Below are 25,638 nucleotides of genomic sequence, written 5' to 3'. Positions count from 1 at the left end.
TTAAAAGAGGGCAGCGTGCATGCAATTAGCGAAAACAAAAGCAGAAAGGTTCAATTCTCCAGCCACACCCCACACCCACAATGCAAAACACAACCTAAGAAAGAAGACTTTGCATTTTAATAAAGCTCACGTTTTTTTAAAAAATTTATTTATTTTTTTCATATATGTAACCAAAAGCATGTCAGGTGCGTCTTCAATAGAGAGGGCTGATAACCTCACTGAGGTGTAGCAGACAGGTTGTTGTACGAACCACATTTCCCGACGCGCAAAGCCGCAGTGCGTCATCAGTGTGCGCCGGTGATTGTTTTGAACCGTTGGAGGATTTGACGCAAGGAGGTATGTGTAGTGCTCTTTATATGTACGAAACATTCAGCTAAGATAGCTACCGGCATTTAGGAGTCAGTTATGACCGAACCATGGTTTGAGAAGTGCATTTTCAAAATTCGCTCAAACTCACAGGAGTTGTATTTGTCTTTGTAAAACTGCAGTTTCGTTAATGTACGAAACCACTGGAAATATGACTTAACCAGGTGGATTTACCATGCGTGGCAAATAGGTCAATCACATTTAATCTTTGTTTAGAGAACTAAAACATGTAATTTCCTCACTCTTTGTTAAGTATGCTGCACAAGCCCAGACGTACCAAATTTATTTGGAGAATCTTTGACATTAAATTGACTTTTACATCTATTTTTTTCTGTTGGTCCTAGGTTAATAATCCCCAAAAATGTTTATGCCAAGAGCCCTGAAAGTGAAGAGACCTGCCCAGGGATCACGACAAATTCTGAATAAGAAAAGCAAGATAGATCAGGGTGAGAGGAAAGATGAAGGTGGCTTAGAGACACCTGTTCAGAAGGAGGAAATAAATGAAGATACCAAAACACAGGATGAGACATTACAAGCAAGTGGAGTCTCTGCAGGTTTGACGGAGAGCTCAGTACATGAGGATGGACATAAGTCTTCCTCCGGTGAAACAGAGGAAGAAGAAGAGGAGGAGGAGCCCGTCAAATCATTCAAAAAGAGCCAGAGATGGCCGGAGCCAGGGGAGCCTGTCTGTGTGATGTGTGGCCGCTATGGGGAGTACATCTGTGACAGCACGGACAATGATGTTTGCAGTCTTGAATGCAAAGCCAACCATTTGGTGCAAATGGGAATGGGGACTGGGGCAGATGTGTTTAACCGTAAGGACTTAAATGGAGATAGAAGGACTACTCAACCTCAACAGTCAGCAGCTGACACCGGTGTGTTGGGTGAAAATGAAGCAGGGTATTCCTACAAGGAAGATCCATTCATATCAGGTCTAACAGATGAACAGGTGCAGCGTATTAAACAGGAGCTAGGCATTGAAACCCAGGGGAGAGATGTCAGGAGACCCATCATTGAGTTTGAACACTGTGGTTTCCCTGCCGTGCTGAGTGGGAACCTGAAGAAGGCTGGCTATGAAGCTCCCACGCCAGTCCAGATGCAGATGGTGCCCGTTGGTCTCAGTGGCAGGGACGTGATTGCCAGCGCTGACACAGGCTCAGGGAAGACTGTGGCCTTCCTCCTGCCGGCAATAGTGCGAGCACTCGAGGTACAGTAGTGCAGGTGACAACAGAATGATTTGTTGTTTCCATAGTGCCTTTTGTTGCATTTCATTCGCACAAATACAGTTCAGTTCACAACATGACACTGCCTGTTCCTACACAGGGGAATGCATATTTTAATCTATAGAACAGTTTATCAAGAGGAAACAAATTTGTCCACCTTTACCATTACATGGATGGCCAAATTTCAGCTTTAAATGATTGTTGATGATGTGGGGGGTAAAGGCGTATGTGAGCTGAGTTATCCTTTAGCAAAATCCACCAGCTGACAGAGGAGCTGCCCTATAGCTCCTGTACAGATGTATGTAACTATTCACTAAATGTTTTAGGTAGACATGTAATGTGTAACATTATTGGGTTCATCTAAAGGGTATTTGAGCTTACATATGTATTCACATCTTTACATATCTATTCACATCGTGTTCACTGCATCTTTTTCAGAAACCAGCACAGAGTGTGCACAGCCCCGTTGCTCTGATCCTTACTCCCACGAGGGAGCTGGCCATTCAGATAGAGAAACAGGCCAAGGAACTGGTGATGTGTCTCCCTAACATGAGAACCGCCCTGCTGGTGGGTGGCATGCCGCTTCCGCCGCAGCTCCACCGCCTCAAAAGCAGCATCAAAGTACAGTGCAATCACTATTTTTTTTTATTATTTTTTTTTTTTTTACAGTATTTCCCCATTCTGTCAGTCAGAACATTGATTTTATAATGACTCTTGCAGCTTTTTTCCTGATCTTGATGCTCTTCTTTTAATCCCCTTAGATTGTCATAGCCACCCCTGGGCGACTCCTTGAGATCTTGAGGCAGAAAGCAGTGCAGCTGGACAAAGTGAAGGTTGTGGTGGTTGATGAGGTATGACAAACAGAGTGCACACAATCAAATTTCCTGAAAGTTACACTTACAACATTTAAAAGGATTCAGACACTGAAGTTTCAGTTAAGTATCGGTACTTCTTTTTTTTTTTTTCCAAATAAATCAATCAATTTATCTATCAAAGGCAGTGATGTTTCAGCTCATCTCTGCATCCAGCACTCATTTCTTAACAGCCTTCAGAAAACCTTAATCTGTAGTGATACAACACAAGTTTTCATATTATTTCAAATATTCTTAAAATTTGACATTATGATGAGCAAACGATGTCCTTGATTGCTAATTGTGACTAAAGTCATATCCTAAAAAATGTTATAAAATTGAAGATTTTACCAAACAACCTCATAATAGTTGTGAAAATTACCTGGAATTTCCACCTTTACACTGTTTACTGTGTAGAAATCCTAGTGGAGAAAGTCCTGGAACCATATGTATTTATGGTGCATCCTGTAGGTGGACACTATGTTGAAGATGGGCTTCCAGCAGCAGGTTCTGGAGGTTCTGGAGCAAGTCCCTAAAGAGCACCAGACTCTCCTGGCGTCGGCCACCATCCCAACAGGGACAGAGGAGCTGGCTGCTCGGCTGGTCTGTGACCCAGTCCGTATTGCTATTGGAGAGAAGAACCAGCCCTGTGCTAATGTCAGGCAGATCCTGCTATGGGTAGAGGAACCCTCCAAGAAGAAGAAGCTGTTTGAGATTCTTAATGTAGGTTGCACCCTGTTTTGATTTTTTAACTGTAATTTAGTGTGTGTGGTTAGAAAAACACACTTTCTCAGCAAATCGTTCTCACAGAAAGTTTCAGCAGAAAGATTCTGGGTGGAGTTTCACTGCAAGCCCTGCATTCCCAGTTTGAAACTAGGCTTTCTTTAACTGGTCAGCAGTTTTCTTCTTCTTCTTCTTTTTTTTTTTTTTTGTAAAAACAAGTCTAATTGTACTCTGGTGAACCAGAAAGTACTCTGGTAGGAACAAACACAAAAAGTGGGTTATTATCTCAGTTTTAGTTTAAAGTGTATTTATTGCTCAGTCTTGACAAGCACTGGTACCAGCTTGGTATTTTATTAACTGTGTAAAGGTGGGATTTTCTTAAGCTCCAAGGACCAGTCTCCCCACTACACCATATTTAGACAGCCATTTCTACAGCCCTGGCCCCCGTCTGGAGGAAATGGGTGGGCCCTAAGCCATGGCCCCACTCCAGGAATCCCAGCAATGGCTTGTATCAGTTATACAGGGCAGGACAACTTCAGTTAACCCAGTGAAGAAATGTGGTTAGACCAATGTGTGAGTAACGGGAGATACTTTTCTGTGTAGATGGATGTTGTAATTGTGATTTTATAAATTTATGACTCCTCCTTTTTAATCCATCACTGCCACTTAACAATTAGAAAGTGGGTGGGTCCTTCAGGATTCCTGTAGGAACATTAGGCCATTTGACTGGATTTAGAACGGACACCCCAAGAAAACCAAAACTCTGGAGTTGGGCAGGACTCAGGAATCACTTGACACAGTAGCTTTAGATGCCACAGCCCTGACAGCATGGTACGTGATAATTTGCTCAAACTAAAGTCAGAAACTCATTGCATGTTCTCACAAATTGGAGCCAGACCCGTAGGTTAAGAGTTGAGAGAAGTTTGATGCAGAAGCCTCATCACAATCACTTTACCTACCCTACTGTGTTGCATTTGAGAATCAGGGACAGGCATGAAGAGCCTACTTACATAACATTTATTTAGGCTGTGTAAAGCTCTTCTGTCACAGTCTAGGTGGGAAGGCAATAAATAACCTGGGACTTAGTGAGTGGGAAAGCAATTTTCACTCATCTGTTACCATACAGTCCGGCAATCCTTAACTTTTGGCTCTGCTACATGCACCGGTCAACTCTTTTTGATTGCAGAAAAACCTGATATATAGCCAAACAGGTGAATGTGATCATTTTTAAGCATGGCCGCCAGTTGCTCTACTTATTTTCTTCTAAAGTGTGTGTCACTAGCTGGAGAAGCATAACTGCCATCTGCTGGAGGATTCTGACCCTTTCAGTCTGTCCACAAGTTTCTATGAATCAGCATCTAGCATGATGACATACACTAAACATTTTAGATTTACATTTTTTAACCTCGTAACTTATTCAAAACACTCAGTAGCGATACACAGTGGCTCAATCTGTGTGTAGTTACTGAAATATGTCTACCTTGCTTTTGTGTTTTCCTGTGTGGCTCTGCAGGACAGTAAGCTGTACCACCCTCCAGTTGTGGTGTTTGTAGACTGTAAACTGGGGGCTGATCTGCTCTGTGAGGCCGTCGCCAAGGTGACAAGCCTCAATACAGTGGCAATCCACTCTGACAAGAGCCAGTGGGAACGCAACCGCATCCTCAGGGTGAGTCCACCAGCAGCCAGAACATGCACAGTCAAGTGGATAAGTAGCAGCGCTCCCATGTTTGGTGTCCAAGAGTGTTGCTCCTGAATTACTTGTAGCTGGAAGACCACAGCCACCCTGAGCTGAGACTCAACAGTGCTGTTTTTGTCAGTATATTGAATGGGCAAGCAATTTAATGTTATATTAACAGATCTAACAAACAGTGTTTCAGCCTCTTTGCTCCTATAAAAGACATAAAGGCCAGATGAGCTCTTTTTCAAAATCACAAGTACTATACAAAAGCCAGCTCCTAAGAGACAAGAAAAGAGGAGAGTGGAGAAGTAAAATAGGAATTAACAGGTGTAATTAGTTAAGACCCAAAATGATCCAGATTTAATTTGGATGCCATTCAACAGTAGATCACCCTTCCTCGTCAAAACAGGGAAAAAAGTGATTTGACCTCTTAAATCCCCTTTAAGTTTCTTTGAATTTAGTAGGGAAAAAAAAAAGATTTTTCAGTGTGTGGCAGTATTGCACATTTTACGCTCTGGCTCTGCCGGGCCAGCGTTATTATTGAAGCTATTTATACTCATGCTATGGGGATATTCAGGCTGATGTCATATTTATATGGCTGCACCATTACATCAGAGGGAAATGTACTAGTTGTCTTGTGCAATATTTTACACACATTGCTCTGTGATTAAATGTAGTATGTCTAGTAGTATGTCTTCACTGTAATTATTTCTGGTATTTGCTCATTTATAAAGGTGGAATGGACTTTAGGTCAAGCAGAATTTATAGTTAAATCTATAGAACCAAGTTGCATATTGGTAGAAATTTGGTCATTCATAAAGTTCACAGTCCATGTGTTCACCATACTATACATCTGATAGTGTAATATTTGCTCTGTTTTGTCTTCAGGGTCTTCTGGATGGAGACTTTGAGGTGGTGATAAGTACAGGAGTGTTAGGCAGAGGGCTGGACTTGGTCAACGTTAGACTGGTGGTTAACTTTGACATGCCAAACACAATGGATGAGTATGTCCATCAGGTTAGTAATACCCGATGTCAGAAAGTGGTAATCTTAAAGTTATAAAGTTATAAAGAAGTGCAGCGTATTAAAAAGTACTATTTTATTACTTTGGAATATTGGCATAAATGCAAAATGGAACATTTAAATTCACCTATAATACCTGATAAATATCATGGATATAAAACTTAAAGTATTCTATTTACACTTTCGTTTCTTCTCATGTAGGTGGGCAGAGCGGGTCGACTGGGTCACAGGGGAACGGCCATTACATTTCTCAACAACAACAACAAGCGGCTGTTCCTGGAGGTGGTGAATCGGGTTAAACCCACAGGGTCCATCCTGCCACCGCAGCTCCTAAACTCACCCCACCTCCATGAGCAGCAGAGAAGGGCAAGACAAAAGACCAAGCTGGGGTCTGAGGACACCATGGTCACCAAGAACAACCTCATAGACATCATAAGGAAACATGACCGTCGCAAGAAGTAGCGAGTTCTTCCCATCATTCCTGCAATGGTGCTGTCTATTTATTTAGGAAATGCTAAATGTATATGTAAATTTTGTATATTGTCTATTAAAAAAAAAATAAATGTAATTTTTATGTATTCTGAGGGTCTTTCTTGCCATTGCTGTGGTGTACTTCTGGTGTCTTTATTAAAGACTAGTTCAGTAAAAAAAAAAAAAAAATAAATAAAAAATAGACCCAGGGTCCCAAAGGATTAGTGAGCTCCTGGACCAGAGCCTCTGACTGAGGTGACTGTTAACATCTCTTGTTAGAGACTCAGTGAAATAGCTAAAAACAACACAGAACTACCACAAAGAGATGCAAAAATCAACCACAACACGAGCTCTTTCAGTCTGGGTGTCTTGCTCCTATGACTGAGAGATTGGGAGCCTCTCACATGTCTGTACCCTTGACCATGATATTTGATGTCCATGGCCAGCTTTGTCCCTGGAGGTCAAGAAAAAACAAAACTTTTTTCTTCTCTCTTAAATTGAAAGTATAATACTGGATTCTATACAAGTCCAGTCAATTTGTGATGCTATTATCTTGACAAAATCTGGAGTTTCTTCAACCATATCTCACAGTCTTCTTCAGCAGAGGAAGTCAACTCCATTGTCTTTTTGCTTAGACTGTGGAGTTGACGTCATATTTCTAACGGTAGACTGCTAATTTTAGAAGGGAAAACATGAGTAACACAAGAGCTGATTTCAGTTTGCAGTTAATTGCAGAACTGTCTTGGATATACATTATAATCTTGATTATGCTGCCACCTAGCGTCAGTCTCAGGCACCCCATTTGTCTTGATCATGAGATGACGTAACAATCTCCGACAGTTCAGCCAATCAGCTGTCAGTGACGAAGACGATTTGAAATTGAAGCGGGCGAAAGCGGAAGAGGGGACGATAATAAACAAAAGTAGCTCTGTTAGCGTGGACGCAGCTTGAATTTTATTCGAATTCATTTATGTTCGCTTTCAACTAACATGCCGATTGGTACTTGCGTCCGTCTTACATGTGTTTCATGTAGTGTACTGCTGCAGTTTGAGTGACCCAAGCGGAGTTACCGTTAGCGCAGTTAGCTAACCCGTAAACTCGATTTAACGTTTTTGTTTTTAGCAGCCGAGAGTCGCCATGTCGTTATTTAGTGTACAAGCGAGGAAACATACAGCCTATTATGATCATCTAATGTCAACATCGTCGTCCAGGACACCGGGCAGAGAGCGCCTGGCAGAGCGAAAAGCAACAGACGCAGCGCTGGGGAAAAGTGAGATATCGTCCGGTGACTCTGCTTGTGAAGACAGCAGGTTATCTGATAAAAGCCGACAGGTAAACAGGACTTATGTAATCTCTGCGCTGTCGAAAAGCAGCAGCGGGCATCAGACTCCTTACCGGAGCCGACTCACCCTGCAGAGGAGGTCAAGGAGGAAGACCGGGGCCGAAACAGCGGAGAAAACCATGGTTGAAAGCAGCCAGAACACCACGCCAGCTCCAGAGAAAAGACTAATCCTGCAGCGCAGGACCAGGACTCCCTCCTTGGATAAAAGTACACAGGGGCAGCGTGGAGTGAGCGGTACTGGCCAGCAGCCAACGCATAAAGTCCTCGGTGAGCCAAACGGTAGGACACCAAGTTTATTCAGGTCTGTGAGTTTAAGGGAAGCTGCGTCTAAGAGCAAAGACAGAGAGACTGGTGCTCATGTGGAAACCCAAGGGAGGTTGGGGCACAGCAAGACACCGTCCACCACTTTTTCTTCCACAGTCAAGCAACTAGAGGACCAGGCCCAAACTTTTAAAACCCCTACCAAAAAGACTCCGTTTGAGAAAATCGCAGCCAAGAGGGACGTGTTCGAGAGATTGGCAGGTAAAGAAGCCCCTAGACCGGTGGCTGTCAAGTCCGCAAGTCTAGAAAGGCCCAAATCCCGAGCACAGCAAGCTGAAGATAGGAAACCTATCCCAGCTCCTCGGGTCAGTAAGGCGTCCGCAGGTGTGCACAAGCCAATCGCTGCGCTACAGGTGATGAGGACATCCAATTCAAGCCAAAAGGAAAACGTGACCCAGGCCACGACCTCCATTGCTGCTCCAGCTCCCGCACCTACCGAGCAGCCCCTGTCTCGTCCCAGTGAGGCCCTGAAGCAGCAGGATTCATTAAAGATGGAAAACAGTGCAGTGACTGTGGCTGTCCGTCTTCGTCCTTTCAGTGCCAGGTTCGTAATGCAACAATTTCCTTAAACGATATGATACCTCTCAGCAAGGGTCAGGGTGTGGGTCTGCAAGAGTTACCGATGACTCTTCTGAAAGTGTCATTTGCCTTTTAATTTCTCAGAAATTTTAGGGAATCTGTGACAAATGAAACACATTACAATAATATAAAAATGAGTTTTACAATGTGTTTCAGACACTATCGACATGAAATTAAAACTAGGCTGTTTATCCAAGTGGAGATGAAATGATTAGTTGATTTAATCCATTTGATCCATTGACTGAATATACAGATTAATTGATAATGTTAGTTTCAGCCCTAAGAGTTTTCTGAGCTGGAAAATGACCGTCAGACCACCAAACTACAAGTAATGTACATTTTTAGTTTATGGAAGTACTCAGATTTAAATCCCTTTCTTAAATAATGTTTTTGAATCTTTCTGCTCTGTTTTAGGGAGAAGGCAGAGAAGGCATTGCAGGTCATTTTCATGAATGGTCAAGAGACTGTTGTCCAACATCCGGATTCCAAACAGAGCTACTCCTTCACCTATGACTTCTCTTTCTGCTCGGTGGATGAGAGTGACCCCACCTTTGCCAGCCAGCAGACGGTGTACGAAACACTGGCCAAACCTTTGCTACTCAGGGCCTTCGAAGGATTCAACACCTGTTTATTTGCCTATGGCCAAACAGGCTCTGGAAAGTCATATACGTGGGTATTTATTTGGGTTTTAGTTTATTACAGTCGTTTTTCCCCATTGAATCACTTTTCTCTCATTCCCTTATTTTATTTACTCTTAAAAATGTATTATGTTTCTGAAATTGTGATTTATCAACTGTCAGTTTAATTTCTTTAAAATGGTTGTTTTGCAGGATGATGGGCTTTGGAGAAGAGGAAGGGGTTATCCCACGGTTCTGCCATGAGCTTTTTTCTAGTTTGGCCTCCATGGAAAATAAAGAGGTAAAATGTTGCATAGGAGCATATTTTAGCTGGTTGAATAGTTCTTTTTTTAATCTTTCTTTTCTAAGGCAGTTTTACTTGGAAAAGCCTAGAGGCTGCATCCGTTCTCCAGAAAGCACTGCTGCACTACTCCTGAATGTGTACAGCACTTACTTAACTCATCGAATGGCCCATTTGACTTATGTTTCAGGTCAAATGCCATGTAGAGATGAGCTACTTTGAAGTGTACAATGAGAAGATCCATGACCTCCTGGTGACCAGAGATGAGCCAAACCAAAGGAGGATGCCTGTAAGTGGTTTTTAGATGCCCGTAATACATTTCATAAAGCAGTAAAGTATAGGTAAATTAGTATTTTTAAACATAAGTCCTCTTAATTTTAAGACTGTATTGTAAAATCGTTGATGACAGCTACTAAAATTGGTTGATACATATTCAGTGGTGGTTTGGCTGTCCAGTTTAGAATGGGAAGTTTTTTAACCTTCCTACCTGTCAAGAATGCAAGGAACATCTACTTGGTAGCATGTTACATTTCGGAGATGTATATGAAGTATGTGATGTAAAATGACCTATGAATCCCTCAAGATAAAACCCAGTCTATTTGTGTTTCCAGCTGAGGGTGAGGGAACATCCAGTCCATGGCCCCTATGTTGCCGAGCTTTCTACGTAAGAAAACCCTGTTTCTCTTTTGCCGCATTACACTCAAGCAGAGGCAAAAAGAACATTCTTGAATGGTGTGATATGCAGAAATGTTCACTTTGTTATTTCTTCACAGGAATGTTGTGAGCTCTTACAAAGACATTCAGGTAGGTTGAAACTGCTGCAGTTTATAGTTTCTTCTTTCAGATCCAAGGTCTTTAGCTGATGTTCTTATGTAGGACTTTAAATGATTGAGCAAGTCAAGGTTCAGTGTTGGGTAGATAAAGAGGCCACAATGAAGTACAGACATCAACGTTTGACTGAATAATAATGTCCTGAAAGTGCAGCGCAGGCATTGGGATAAGTGCTGAGATTCAAAGATAATGTAAATTGAAAGGGTTGCAAGGAAAAAAATATTGCTTTGTGTTTTAGGGGTGGCTGGTGCTGGGCAACAAGCAGAGAGCCACAGCAGCTACAGGAATGAATGACAAGAGCTCCAGATCTCACTCTGTCTTCACCCTGGTTATGACCCAAACCAAGGTATGGTCTGTTGACTTAACTGTGTCATAATCAAACACACAACAAAATAAGAGTGTTGTCTGATATATTTTATATAATTACAATACAGAGACACTGATAAATTTAGGCTGTCATGTGTTCCAGCCAAATGTTACACATCTGATCAGTTTGTCTCTGTGTGCTTGTGTACAGACAGAGTTTGTGGAGGATGAGGAACATGACCACAGCATCACCAGCAGGATCAACCTGGTGGACCTGGCAGGCAGCGAACGCTGTAACTCGGCTCAGACAAGTGGAGACCGACTCCGGGTATATGCACACGCACACAAACCGGGGTTATTGCTGCTCAAACATGAGAATTGGCTTTCCTGCATTTCATATTATTGCCACTTGGATATCTGTTTTTTTTCCTTTTATAAGATAATATAAACAAGTACGTTGTGATCAAATGATATTTTCCTCTAGGTATTTGTCATTATAAAAAAAAATCACTTTGGGTCCTGCAATTTGCGATGGCCATTTTTCATTCTGGCAATTTGAATCCAAAATAATAGTTTGAAAAATTGCCTGCATGAATCAGTTATCATGGGTTGTATCCTCAATAGATCTGGGTGTATTCGGATCCTCTGTTCATCTTATATGCTTCATTTGTGTGAACCACAGAAACGAACCACTCCATTTTTATTGTAGCAATCAAGTTAGACTCCTAAAATCCAGCATTATAGAAGTTGTGTTTTCATAACTACATTTGCATGTACTGTTATTCAAACAAGGCATTTCCTGCATCGTTACAGGAGGGTGCTAGCATCAACAAATCCCTGCTTACGCTGGGAAAGGTCATCTCTGCCCTGTCCGAACAGGCACTGACCAGGAAGAAGGTCTTCATACCGTACAGAGAATCTGTCCTCACATGGTAAGAGATCAGTACGCTTGCACAGATGTAGCTGCTGTAGAACATAATGTATATTTTTCGTAATGTCTCCATTTTATTTAAGCGCCATCCTTACCAAGTCCCTTTATTTTTTTTCCCTCTTCTTCTGCAGGCTGTTAAAAGAAAGCCTCGGTGGTAACTCCAAGACAGCCATGATCGCCACACTGAGCCCTGCAGGCAGCAATGTGGAGGAAAGCCTAAGCACTCTGCGCTACGCCCAGCAGGCCCGAACAATCATTAATGTTGCCAAGGTCAACGAGGACACCAGTGCCAAGCTCATCAGAGGTTAGCCACTCAAAACGTACTTAATTGACCTCTGGACTATTTGTATTTGTATTTTTTTTATGACTACAATAAGCTTTTTAAACCTGTTAATTTATACAGCTTGTAAATTTATCTAAACACAAATTTAAATCATAGATAATAAATAATTTCATTATGTTTTATCAGTGTGTTTGTTTGTGAACCTGTCTGTATATACCAGACACCCTGTTGTGAGGGAGAGACTTGGAAAAAAGAAAAGATATGGATGTGGCCTCCTTGACTACAACAGAGGGGGAGCAAGGCTAATAAAACACCTTCCTCCCCTGAGAAAACATTTGCGATTTTTTTTTTTCAGTTTTTTTCTACTGTGCACAATCATGCGCAGTTGGATAGAGTGTTTTTCTGGAAGTTCAGGTTCTTGTCAACCTGGACATCTGCCATTCTATACAAACAGCACACACCTGTATGACCTTAGTCACAAGGAAAAGCAAAGATGGCTTTTCTATTTCTGTTTTATGTTCTCTTACCAGACCCATGGCACCGCAGGTGTGAACAATATTTGTGCACTGGAAGAACCTTGCAGTACAAAATTGGGCATTAAACCAACAGATCGTACAACTTAACAATCCTTCTATAATCAGTAGCTTAATTACAGTATTTGTATACACATAAACTCATCTGAACTGTTATCTGTTCTGTCTTTCCCGTTTGTCCATGAGCTCCTTCTTCATTTGCCTCTCGTTTTTTGTCTCGCTGTCTCTGTCTCTTTATTTTCGCTTTCTTTCTATGTGCATGTCTATCTTACTATTCGTGTCTTGCTCTTGATCTTCTTCTCTCTCCTTCTCTCCCACATACCCTCCTGTCTGCCCATCTATCCATCACCAACTTATTCACTACCCAGTTCAATTAAGGCTTGGCCCTAACCTTGCCTCCAGGCCATATTTATGCACTGTCAGCTGCACATGGCGGCTAACTGTCATGCAAGTATTATTTTTCATGAGATGATTGTGCTGCTGTTTGACAATTTTAGCACTAAGGGGAGCTCTTGCTGTGGATTTCTCACATGTTGCCTGTCAGTGTGAGACACTCAAAGTGAATATGCCTGAAACATTACAAGTCAGGTCGGTGTTGCTCAGTAAATTGTCATCAATAACTAACGTTGCTGGTCAGATCTATAACAAAATCTGAATATTTCTGTGGCTCCTGTTAAAGTCACGTCTTAAAACACACTGTCAGGACGTTTATGCAGCTCCCTGCAATTTTATATTGGCTGGTATTCATCTAAGCTTACATTTGCCCAAAACTGATACAAATAATTTTTTTGAAAGAAGTATTTTTGGACAAACTGTGTGTGTGTGTGTGTGTTTCAGAGCTGAAGGCAGAGGTGGAGAAGCTGCGAGCGGCCCAGATGAGCTCCCAGGGAATCGAACCAGAGAGGGTCAGACTGTTTCAGCAGGAGATTGCTGCCCTGAAGAACAGACTCTGTCAGCAAGAGAGAGAAATGGTCGAGGCCAACCGGTTAGCGTTACTTCAGTCATCATAGATGATTATTAATTTTGTTCATTTTGACACTACACACTCGCTGATTATCATTCTCCTTTTTGTGGGGTTCATAGTCAAAGCTGATTCTTCATATTCCTTTTCTGTATAGGTGATTTTAAGCTTTTGTTTTGTTTTACATTTTCTGACAGGGCATGGAGAGAGAAACTGGAAGAAGCTGAAATACGCAAACGTGAGGAGACCAAAGAGTTGCAGGTAATTTGCTCGGAGCAGAAAATTTGTGTCTTATTTATTGTTTAACTTCCTGCCCAGGAAAGAGCATTAATAAATATTCCTGTGTCCTCACACTAATAATGCTCTGAGTTGGTTCATTGTTAGGGAACAAATCAAAAACCAGAGAGTCAAGGTCAGTTGTCAGATGTAGAAATGTTCTTGCTCTTGTGTGGCCTCAGAAAGCAGGTGTGACGTTCAAAGTGGACAACCGTCTTCCCAACCTGGTGAACCTGAACGAGGATCCTCAGCTTTCTGAGATGCTTCTCTACATGATCAAAGAAGGTCAAACCACAGTGGGCAAGCTCAAGTCTGACTCCAGCCTTGACATTCAGCTGACTGGAGCCCTCATTGCTGACCTACACTGGTGAGAAAGTATCTCTGTAATATGTTTGCTATCTTGCCTGTATGGTTATTTAACAGAAATGCACCACTGCAATAAGGAAAAGAAAAAAAAAACACAAAGAAACAATAAAAAAAAATTAACAGCCAGTGCAACAGGATTTATGGATTCAAGGGAGTCAGTAAAATAATCATCCAAATTATTAATCAATAACTAAACCAAGAAATCGTTTTAAGATATTTGTTAATAACCCGTATTCATTTTCAATGCAAAATAGTCATTCAACTAAACATTTTTTCATTTATTCTTTTGTTTTAGTGTTATAACCAGCATTCATGGTACTGTCAGCATCACTCCCATGGAAAGTGCCAAAACCTTTGTTAATGGGAACCTCATCTCAGATTCCACGGTCCTACATCACGTAAGTAGATCAGACAGATCCTCTACCCTTTGTAAAATTCAAACATTGCTTTATACTATGAGGTAACTCAATTTAGGCAGTTGACTCAAACATATCACCAGCCTGTTCATCCAAAGCATTTTATTAATAAATGTCACTCTTTTCATCTGTATCTGGCTTCCAGGGGGACAGGGTGATTCTGGGTGGAGACCACTACTTCCGCTTCAACCATCCGACAGAGGTGCAGTCTGGGAAGCGGGTATCGTGTTGGACAGGAGCAGGCGATGGCCAGAAAGATTTTGAATTTGCCAAAAATGAACTACTCGCCGCTCAAAGAGCTCAGTGAGTCAAAAGACCAGATGAAAAACAAAAGCAAAACATATCACTAACAGAAATCCTGGTGTTTTTTTTTGTTCTTTTTTTTTTTTTATCAGGGCAACATACTGTATATTTGTGCAATCTAATCAAAGTAAGAACTCCCTTTAAGCCATCTGTATGTGTCTCAGGCTGGAGGCAGAAATTGAAGAAGCCCATTTAAAGGCGAAAGAGGAGATGATTCAGGGAATCCAGATGGCGAAGGAGGTGGCCCAGAAGGAGCTATCTGATCAGAAGGCACAATATGAGGACAGGATCCGTGCCCTGGAGAGAGAGCTGGTACACACAACTTTAATTTCTCTTTCTTTTTTTAAAGAGAAGATGAAGCATTCTGCTTTCTGTACAAGGTCCTTTTAGCTGGCATCTTTCCTTTTAATGTTCATTTTAAGGGATCATGACTGTTAAGTGGTGATCAATACACCAATACACTCTTACCAACTGACAAAACTATAATTGCAAATTATAGTATATTTTCTTAATCTTTGTATACTACATTGCATTATTACAAAGCCATCAAATACCATGTATAATCTTGTGTTTATCTTTACATCCTGACAATTTGTGCAGCCAGTGTCGAATAATGCCAAAATGTAATTTATTCAGAACGAGGAGAATGAGCGGAAACGTCAGCAGGAGTTAGACCAGCAGAGGGTGGTCAGCCAGATGGCAGAGCTGAAGATGGCCAAGCTGGAGCTTGAACAGGAGGTGGACATCCACAAGAAACGCCTCCGCCTGCACATGGAGGCCCAGGTCAGGGCAAAGGGCAACACCAACACAAATTTCCACTTCACTTGACTATTTTAAGTTCCTGGAACATTGTTACTGTGCTGCACAGGTTTTGTTCTATCAAGAAAAAAAAAAGGTTTACTTGCTTTATCCCACTGTCGATGTCTGTCGGCCTTTTCAAAATATATGAATGTTAACAATTTTACAGTTCTTTTTTATTGCCTTCACAATGGTGAGCTAACCCCCTTTGACTTCTGGAAGACTCTGTGTCCTTCTAAGTACTAACAACTTAGCCTAAAGTCAGACATTCAGACAAGTGGGTGGTAAAACTGCAGTATCTAAGAGAAGAGAGGTAACAGGTCTTATTGCTGTCAGCTTTCTGCATTTTTCCCCTCTCTTGATTCTCAGACACCACTCTACAGGATATCTGGATTATTCCTGTAACCATAAATTACATCAACTCCTTCATTTGCTCATTCTCATGATTTCTGATGATCTAAAATGAGCTTGAGAAGCTCAATCAAATGCGCTGGGGTTTTATGTTTAACTGATGGGCCATTTTGGGTCGTTGTAGACCTTGGCTTTAGGCATAACGTTTTGGCCTGGTGGTGTTTAATATTGTCTACATTACCATGATTCACTCCAGGCGATGGAGGAACACCGTGTGAGTCAAGCGAGGATTGTTGATGCCCTGGAGGCTGAGAAGAGAAAGATCAGCAAAGAGCTGGAGGAGATGCAGAAGAAAAGAGCTTTACGGGAAAACCACACTCCCCGAAATGGTAAGATCTGTCAAGTCACTAACACATATTGGATTTAGGAACTAAACCCACCCAGATGGATCTGTTTTTTAATAGACAAACATTATAATGGTGAGCATTTGCCAGGTCCTAATATTAACATTGGACTGACCATCAGTTTAATAGGAACAGAGAAGGAGGGAGTGAGGCTAAAGAACATAACTAATTTAACAGTTTTATTGTAAATGGTTGTTGGTCTACAATAAAACTATGCGATGCAAAGTGAGAATTTCAATCTCACTGAATTGCATTATTATTATTTATTGGATTGACAATAAATATGTGTCCAACAAACCTTTTTCATGGCAGCTAACAGTAACGTGTCTTTGTATTGTTTTTTTCCCACTCTCCTCCTCTGCTGTGTGGGCAGGTTCCCACAATACGTGATATGTGTCACTCATTCAGGCCAAAGGGGGCAAAGGAGTCAAGGATTTCTTATAATTACTCCTCAGCCACATCTCTCGGATTATAATGGGTCCTATTTCCATTTAGTTCTGTGAATGTATGAAAGGAGCAAGGCATCCTGTTGCCTCTTGAGCAGCAGATTGGCAGAGATGAAATCAATGTCAGCAATATAGGGCGATATGTGTTCTAGAAGATGAGATCTTCTGAGCCCCTCTGCCTTCATAAACAGAGTAAAGAGAACTGTATCATACACAGACTGAGAATCACATGTGAATAGCGTCCTTGAATCGAAAGTTACAGTAAGAACAGCATTACGGTCGTGAACCCCTTCCATCTAGCACCATCAAAAGAGGCTCAGGGCTGTTGGTTCTGGTGTAGTGAATGTTTTATTTCTGTGTTCCAGTCTCTCCACAGTGGGATGCCATGAAGTTGTCCCTGATGGTCGAGGAAGCTAATAAGATTAGTGCTAAACTGAGGAAAAACACAGTCTTCAGCAGGTATTGAAAATGTTGTCTTCATTCAAGTGGCTTCTATATTATTTTATAGAACAGCTTTCCATCATTTACAGAATTATTTCAATCTTGACAGTATCAATAAAATTTTGGTGTCATCACTGGACTGTCCCCTGTTGTAGACATGAAAGCTCTGACAACGAGAATCTGGCGCAAGGTGGTTTGCTACAGGTGCGGGTTCAAAACACAAAGCTGGGGATCTCCACGTTCTGGAGCCTGGACAAGTTCCAGAACAACATGGCTGCTATGAGGGAACTCGAACAGGTTTGCCTTAAATCAGCTCTGCCTTTAGAATCATCACTTTTCTGATTTAATGATTTTTTTTTTCATGTCTTAAAGCATGTTAAAAAATTCATGTCATGTTGAACCATGTGTAACTTGACCAATTCAAACTGAACAGATATTTTACAAATAGTGCTGATTCCTGACTTGGAAACATCCTGGACTTATTTTTAATGATAATTTTAACCAAATTATAAATAAACATGAACTGGGTGCTACAGAGGTTCAGTTATGAGAACTCTTCCCTCAAAGGCAGAAGGCTGTGAGAACATGTTTTCTTTGTGTGGTTTTTATGCAGTAGATTTACCCATATAACCCATTTACCAAAAAACGCATTGGACCAATGAAACAAAATGAAGGTCTGCACACTGCTGCTCCATTCGATGCAGTTTAATGAGACATCCACCAGTGCCGTTTCGAACTGTATGGTCTGAAGATTACAGTGGACGGAGCCAGACTCCATCACTGGTGGATGTCTCATTAAACTGCATCTAAGGGAGCTGCAGTGTGCGAACCTTTCTTTTTCTTTCTTCTATCTTTGGTTTACCAGTTGAATTGGAAACTAGGTGTGAGGTTTGAATGTATTAGCTTTATCATAGGCTTTTGACTTGTCTAGGGTTTTTTCCCAGTCTTTTGGCCAGTTTCCTTCGATCTGCTTAATGAGCTGAGCTGAAAAAGTACGTATGAGTAAGGGATGTAAAGAATACTTTACGCCCCTGTTGAATAGACTATTTTTCTGGCATTTTACTGGGTGGTATTATTGGATGTTGTGTATAGAATTAGAATTATCACAGATGTACCATAATAATATCAGAAACTCATTTACATCCTTAAGGGTCTCGTAATGATGTAGGATATGCAATGAGTAGAATCATGATGATCTGTAAACAAGTATCAACAAAATGCTTAAAAATTAATTGAAAGCTTGTATTTACTTGCTTATTTAATTTGACCACTCTTAATAAGCTAATGGATAATGCCTGTAGAATGAAGCATATTCACCCAGCCTGCTTACCTCTTCCTTATTCTACACATTCGGTCTGACAACAGCTAAAGTGCAATTGGCAATTTCCCAGGTGTTTGACCTTATTTACAGTCCAGAATGGGTTGTTGAATGCCCGACAGAGGGATGCTGCCTCACTTTGCTCTGCTTTTCTCATTAAGTTGAGTAAATGAGACTGGGCATGTCAGCAGTAGTTTACGCTCCGCAGGGGGATTCCACCTCTAAGGATGACGATGTGTTTTATGACCCTGATGATGAGTGGGAGCAAGATATATCAGCCTCCTCTGCTTCCACGTCCTCCTTCTCACGTCGAAGGTAATTATCCCACTCTTGCTCTCTCCTCCTATCCATCAATGCCACTTTCTAGCACCTTACATTTTCATTAGATTTAAGGATATAAATTGTACTTTTGTCCATTTAATGAAATCATGCTATTAGGCAGTTGTCTAAAAACAGCTACAGTGTGTTGCTGAGGGAAGTACCGCACAACCTCTCTGCTTACCTTACCATCTTGGATAGAAAATGTTTTTGCACTACATCGTGTGGGTTTTAATTCCACAGCCTCTTTTAATGTTAACAATATGTCAGGCAAATGGATGTATTTGGAAAATTGAAAGGTGGATGGAGCATGGGAAATCATTTTTGTCAAACACTTTGGAAGATTTTGGTTGTTTTCACAAAGTCTTCCTAGTTTCCACCAGAGTGATTTACAATCTGGCACATATTATTGACTTTCAACACATCTTTTTTTGCTTTCATGAAAAGTTAACCAGAAATCGCTGCCCACAGAACATTTCCCACTTTATCCTTTTTCCTCTATTTATTTCATTTCCACGAAGGCCAGGCCAAGGGGTTTAGAAAAGGGCATCAAGGGTCCCTGTGTTTCTTACTCTACAACCCATAAGCCAAACACACACAGAGCACCTGTGGTACTGTACATGCAGATCCCCAACATTTTCCCCAAACATTGATGTTATTCTTGTGAAAAATGTTTATGGTGCTTCTGGTGGTGCCTGAACTACCAGGCGACCTAGCCAAATGAAACATGGCACAAGGTCTGTGGTTTCTTCGTACTTTTTCTCTCTCTGACACCATCAAACCCATGCTTTAAGAAACCAATGCCTTCATAACAGCGCCAATAAATAACTTATAGCACTTAGATACAGTGACCAGATACCAGACAAACCTTTTGTTGCAATATGTGTAACGGCTTCGCACTTTTGCACCCTATGCTTTAATAAACAGTAGTAAACATACCAAATTCGTACGCTGGATTACCAAATCATGCTGAATGAGATCATCAACCTGCTTGACAAGGTACTCACAGAGTTTTGAATCTGGTTTGTTTGGCATTAGGAGCAGGAGTTTGTTGAAGAGCAGAAGAATCTCAGGGCGTCTCTACGAGATCCGGGTCCATCCGATTCAGAGCCTCCACAATGGCTCCACCCAGAGTGCTGGTAAGGCACTGAGCAGGATTACTTGAATATTTTAAGCTTTCTGTGTGAATCGAAATGAACATTTACTATGACAAAGTGCTGTGAGAATGGTGTTCATTGAGGCCATCATTGCACACCCTATTTCTTCACTTTGTCCCAGGGTTGATGGGTGTTGCCAAACCTCCCTCCACCCATTCCAGCAGCACAGACTCTGCCTTGCCCGGCATCTGCAAGGAGTTGATTGGTCAGTCAGTGGCTCATCTGCGTGGTTGTAGTGGGACAGAAGAGAGCATGGCTGACAGGTTGGCCTCTGATCTGAACTCGGTGTATGCCGCTGTCCAAACCATATCTGACCTGTACGACAACCTGGATGATGACAGCCAGGAGAATGGTGAGATTTATCTTAATTTTTGTGTGTGGTGGTTGAGAAGAGGAACAAACTGGTACTTTGGTTTCAGTAATCAGATCAATGGTATTCAAACTTAGTAGACAGATAGTTAACTTTAAACAGGCCATGACTAGAAAAATTGCTTGGCATATTATTTTACTAGGTAGTTGTCTGACACTGCACACAGAACATAAATAAAAATTGTTCATGGTTTTCGGATGGCATACCAATTCTTCCATTCATTCAGGCCAAGGGTTATTGTTTTCTGTCTGATTTACTGTGTAGGTGTATTTGAACCAAAACCTTAATACTGCTTTTTCTCCTGCAGTGTTTCTGTGTAACTTGGTGGCCCAGACTCAGCTGGTCAAGGCCACCGCAGCCATAGAGACTGCAGTGTTTGTTACCATGCAGTGGTTGGCCAGCATTAAACCCTCCTCTGGCCTGCTCTACACCATCGCTGAGGAACTCAGGAGCCAAGTCAAGAAGATTGGAGGATTCTTTCAGTTGCTCATTCAGGTAAACATAAAATTACCATGCAGTGATAAAGGCCATGCATTGCCATTAAACTGTGCTTTTTGTTGCACTTGCAGTATATAAATCAGTTAAAAAAAGAGTGCAGATTCTGAGCTGAAAAATGATTTTCAATTTAGCCTAGTTTGGACAGGGGGTGGCTAATGAAAATGCAGAGCATTGATTGACGGGTCTTAGCTCTGAGCTGTTTGAGCTCTGTCTATGGAAATGGCCAAGCAGAGGGAATTCTCATCCTTGAGCCCCAAACAGAACATGAATATATGGAAGGTAAAATCTAAATTCCTTACCAGCCTCAGCACCTAAACACACAATTTTCCCCTCTCTCTCCTGATTTTTCACATTCTCTGGTATTTTAATTTATTTACCAACCCCTCAGACTACGTGGACCACTTTGTTGGCTTGCTTGCATTGATTCACTGTTAAATCAATTTTAATTCAAGCTGTTTGTCAGTTATTTTGTGCTGACTTCATGTTTACTGAAATGATAATTTTCTCTCCATCCAGGGTTGTGAATCTGAGATCACATCAATGGTGACAGAGGCACAGAGGAAGAGCAGTCAGTGTCTGGATGCAGCATTGCTTGCACTTGGCCACCTGGCGGCAGTGACTTGCATGCCGCTGAATGCTGTGGAGCTGGGTGCCCAGGCCACGGGCAAGGTAACACCACCATTAATACCGTAGCAGCTACTACCTGTGGTAAGGCTCCAGGGTAATCACTGTAATCAAGCCCCTACTCCACAATACCAGAGAATGGAATATTAGCTGTGTGGATCTCAGAGCAAGGAAGATATTAGGAGGTGGGGGATTATTGAGTTGAATAAGGATACAGCATGTTTGATTTGTTCATGTACAAGTGCTGTGGTATCCCATGTTATGCTGCACAAACACATGCTAAAGAAATGTTGAATTGCCCGTCTTTCACAAACGCACCACATTGAGTGCAAGGGGACGGTGAAGGGCATAAGAGTTCATTTTTTTTGTGTTCTCTTCCTTTCAGTTTTATTGAACACAAGGATTAGTGATTAGCATATATCTACACTTCTACTGTACACACACAAAGAAACGCTGTCAGAATCTCACCTACAGAAAAAAAATCTCATACTCTGTTCTGAACCATAACAAAATTATAATAAAATATGATTTATATTCTCATATAATTACATATTTTCAGCCATCAATGGTCATGTGTCTGCTAAAGGGGACCAATAAAGGCGTCCACTCTCTCTTAGAAGAGAGCCTCATTATCTCCAAGGAAATGCTAAGAGAGGCTCAGCTGTCCTATCCCAGGAACCCAGTAAGAGATCTTAATCATTCCTTAAAATGCTGTGGCTTTTGTCCACCTCCCTGTTTCATTTGATGCATGGAAATATGACTCTGTGTACAAAAGTATTTTTTTTTTCTCTTCAAATGAGTTGCTATCACTGATACCATCTCTGCTTACAGGTCCTGCAGAGCCTAAAATCCAAGACGCTTGATTTAGCATGTGCTCTGCAGAGCTACATGCATTTCCATATTTCGGTAGGTTTCAATAACACAGCCAACTATAAACTAACAGCTATGGTAATATTATAACTTTTGCACTCTTGAAGTCTTGAAAGTTTTTTTTTTTTATTATTAAAGGCATTAGCTATCAGCTGTCTGCAGCTTCACTACAAAAACTACGGCTACTTGTTTGCTTTGACTGTGGCTGAAAGACGGAATATGAGCCCAGCAAAGGTTCCCTGGATATGCAAAGGTTAAAAACAGTCTTCCATCCTGACAGAGGCTTAAATGTTACAGATTAATACCCACTCCCACAGCAGCCCCGTTAAAGATGCCACTCAGGCTTTTATTGTCCCTGTAAAGCTCAATGCTCTGCAGGCTTATCTCTCTGCAGTCGCTCCTTAATGATAGCTCAGGTAATGAATGTGTTGAATGAAGTGACATCAGTCACAGCTAACGGGCTTGTTTGCTGTTATCTTAGCCATACAAACCAGCAGGTTTTTTTTGTTTTGTTAAAACCAATCACTGACACATATGGACGCAGGGGCTTTTTGCTACCCACTGTGTCATTGTGGTCAAATAAACCTGAAAGTTTGAAGCAACTTTACTTGTGGTTTTTTGAGAAAGGACTGCACTTGAGCATGATTGTGGATATATATTCATCTACAGTATGAGCGGGTAGTGTAGATATTGTCATTTGTCTAACTAAAAAATCTTGGACTTTTGTTGCTGTTCAAAAAGAGTTGATTTCCATTGATACCACAATTCAAAGTTTGGTTTGGTTTGGTTTTTATTATTATTTTGAGCAAAATTTAAGGTAAAAAAAAACTACTCAAACCTGATAACTAATTATTTTATACAGGAATATATATTAATAGTTAAAGAAGTTAAAATATTGTTTAAAGCTTGACCTTGGAAGTGTGTGCTGTAGTAAACGTGGTGCATTAATGTTTTCGATTGTACAGTTGTGAACTGGGAAGGAGGCCATTAGGTTTATGTCATAGGAAAGGACGCATCACCATGGAAGCCCCATTCACTGAGTGACATCACTTGCCACTGTGTGGGTGTGTGTGTATTAGCATGTAGCATCTGTGATCCTTTAAGTAGAAATAGACTACATAGAACTGTAACGAACACTGGAAAGAATCCTGGTTATAATATCAAGAGCAGTTGGGGAAACGTAGCTGTGGACTGCTGGGATAGCACAGTTAATGCCCCGCAGTTAATGGTCATGTCCTTATCAAGCAAGGCTAAGGGCTGATGCTACAGCAAAGTTGCTCAGTGGATGACAGTCTAGTAGGTGTATGAGTATGAAAGTAAATATTTTCCATTGGTATGTTGTGTTTTAGTTTTGTAATTGTTGGTTGTATTACATTTAGAGCTTTTTATTTGCTCTGTCTTGCTTGGTTGATTTATTTATTTATTTACTTTGATTTTGGGTGTGTTTGTTTTTTTTAAGCAGGAGAGAGAGACTGACGCAGAGGAGGTGGAGGAAGGGGCGGAGGAGGCATTAGCTTCCCATTTGAAGAAACTGAGGACTACAGCGACCAAACTGTTCCATCTGAACCAGGCCGTCAGACAGTTGCATTCTTCTCTGTCTGCCGCCCTGCGAGGTGAAATATGTCTGACACACACAGATTCTGGGTGTTTAACTGACTCATATCCAGAGTGACTTACACTGTAAACATGCCATGGTCACAAGCATTAGAAACTATCAGCATGTCTAAGGTCAGAGCCAGTTGTTTTAGCCTTTTGTCCTTCACTGTTTTAATTCATGAAGATGATTTTGTAAATGTATAGTCACAGTACAATAAAAGAGGCAACTGCAGGCGAAATGACAAGCTGAGTAGTAAAACTTACACATCATTGTATTAAAAAAAAAAACCACAAGTATGATTGATGGTTGGTTAGCTGACTGTAGGTGTCACTTCCCCTGTCTGTCTGTCATTCTACTTCCAGGAAAAGACAGAGACTCCAACTTCAGCAGCTGCAGAGACTTGATCTCCTCCACTGCCAAGGCTGTTGATGATCACATCACCGGTCTGTCCAAAGAGGGAGCATTTCCGCTGTCCTCGGATCTTCCCTGTCTTCAGACTGTCATGACTGCACGAGACGAGCTCCACTCTGCCCTGCAATCCCTGTGCTCCCCCTGGAACGAACAGGGGGCAGGAAAGAGCAGAAGCTCTGCCACTTCAGATATGAGTACAGAAGATGAAATCTTGACCAAAGAGAATACTACCACTCACAGTGCTGTTAGAAATCGAGTTGTGAGTAAGATAGTGTACTCTCTCCCACCAGGTCTGTCGTCCAAAGGCAGCCCACACTGGGTGTAATGTGTACTTATACTGTTATTTTTTTGATGTGTATCATGTAGGATTTACAAATGAACTGCTAGCATGGAGAAAACCTTGAAGTGAGATGCCAGCCATTAATAACAAATAGGTATCTTTAGATATCTTTTTTTTTTTTTTTTTTTTTTTTGTACACCCCCCTATCACCAACTTACATCACAGGCATGCTATCTTTGTTATATTCACACTTCTCTGTTATACTATATTTTTCAGTGGCCACTAAATTATTCTGTCACATTTTTATTGATTCAGACATGCAATAGTTCAATATGTAACTGCTTTGTTAGTGTTTTGTAAAAAAAAAAATAATGAACATTCTCTGCTGTATATGATTTCTTTCTTGTATGAGGGTATATTTTGTTTTCATATCTGCATAAAGCTTTGCTCTTGTGTGTTTTACACATACTGTAACAGTTTGCACTCCGGAGAGACTTGTGTACTCAGGGTTTCTTCTTAATACATGTACTTAAACAAAGCAGGGTTGTATGTCCTTGTAGTCTTTTCTAACACTAAATTTGATATGTTAAAATAATATAGAAACTTGTGCTTCTACAACAAATTTATGTTGCCTGATTTGACAAGAACCCAAACCTTCCATATTGTGGAGCACTATTTACTGAACCACAAAGATTTTTACGAGTGAATATTTTTGACTTGGCACTGAAATGCTCTGTAAGTGGGAAATGTTTATCCAAACATTCATATTCACATTCCCTAATTGGGCTACCTTGTAGTGAAATTAATACTGAAATTATATCACAACTCTACAGAGTTACGTGTACTGTACATATTGACCTTTGTAATATATATTGTCCTTTGAATTTACACCTTGTAAGATATTATATGTCTATCCCTATTCTAGGTTGACAATGAAGCCTGCAAATGAATATAGTTTACATTCATATCGCTGTGTTAATTTCTGTGGCATAGTTCTGTCTCATGGTCCCTGGAACCTATTTTGAGAGCTACTACAGTTGACTAAAGAACTCTA

General features: G+C 41.1%; 2 protein-coding genes across 4 annotated transcripts; both read left to right on the top strand.

Annotated features, from left to right (window-relative positions):
- Nucleotides 1-295: 295 nt before the first annotated feature.
- Nucleotides 296-6,413, top strand: ddx59 (DEAD (Asp-Glu-Ala-Asp) box polypeptide 59). 2 transcript variants are annotated; one of them, XM_041039513.1, is made up of 8 exons: nucleotides 296-336; nucleotides 711-1,573; nucleotides 2,028-2,210; nucleotides 2,351-2,440; nucleotides 2,912-3,163; nucleotides 4,677-4,829; nucleotides 5,730-5,858; nucleotides 6,066-6,413. In XM_041039513.1, the coding sequence occupies exons 2-8, from the start codon at nucleotides 728-730 to the stop codon at nucleotides 6,324-6,326; spliced, it is 1,914 nt and encodes a 637-aa protein (XP_040895447.1). In that variant the 5' UTR covers nucleotides 296-336; nucleotides 711-727; the 3' UTR covers nucleotides 6,327-6,413. The 2 variants fall into 2 exon arrangements, with proteins under 2 accessions (XP_040895447.1, XP_040895448.1); XM_041039514.1 differs by lacking the exon at nucleotides 296-336 and adding an exon at nucleotides 430-556.
- Nucleotides 6,414-7,248: 835 nt separating this feature from the next.
- kif14 (kinesin family member 14) lies at nucleotides 7,249-25,395 on the top strand. 2 transcript variants are annotated; one of them, XM_041041308.1, is made up of 29 exons: nucleotides 7,249-8,542; nucleotides 8,992-9,246; nucleotides 9,408-9,495; nucleotides 9,686-9,784; nucleotides 10,107-10,159; nucleotides 10,269-10,299; nucleotides 10,565-10,672; nucleotides 10,844-10,960; nucleotides 11,446-11,564; nucleotides 11,695-11,867; nucleotides 13,217-13,364; nucleotides 13,538-13,601; nucleotides 13,799-13,983; nucleotides 14,278-14,380; nucleotides 14,544-14,701; nucleotides 14,866-15,013; nucleotides 15,338-15,484; nucleotides 16,107-16,239; nucleotides 17,066-17,159; nucleotides 17,297-17,438; nucleotides 18,668-18,774; nucleotides 19,816-19,916; nucleotides 20,056-20,286; nucleotides 20,612-20,799; nucleotides 21,319-21,471; nucleotides 21,986-22,108; nucleotides 22,258-22,332; nucleotides 23,759-23,909; nucleotides 24,256-25,395. In XM_041041308.1, exons 1-29 carry the CDS (start codon nucleotides 7,473-7,475, stop codon nucleotides 24,627-24,629), a joined length of 4,938 nt encoding a protein of 1,645 aa, XP_040897242.1. In that variant the 5' UTR covers nucleotides 7,249-7,472; the 3' UTR covers nucleotides 24,630-25,395. The 2 variants fall into 2 exon arrangements, with proteins under 2 accessions (XP_040897242.1, XP_040897241.1); XM_041041307.1 differs by having other exon boundaries at nucleotides 23,756-23,909.
- The last annotated feature ends 243 nt before the right edge of the window (nucleotides 25,396-25,638 follow it).

The sequence above is a fragment of the Toxotes jaculatrix genome, chromosome 6 (assembly GCF_017976425.1).
Source record: "Toxotes jaculatrix isolate fToxJac2 chromosome 6, fToxJac2.pri, whole genome shotgun sequence".
In the NCBI taxonomy this organism is placed as follows: domain Eukaryota; kingdom Metazoa; phylum Chordata; class Actinopteri; family Toxotidae; genus Toxotes; species Toxotes jaculatrix.
The sequence above is the reverse complement of the archived record's forward strand: the minus strand, read 5'-3'. Positions and strand labels throughout refer to the sequence as shown.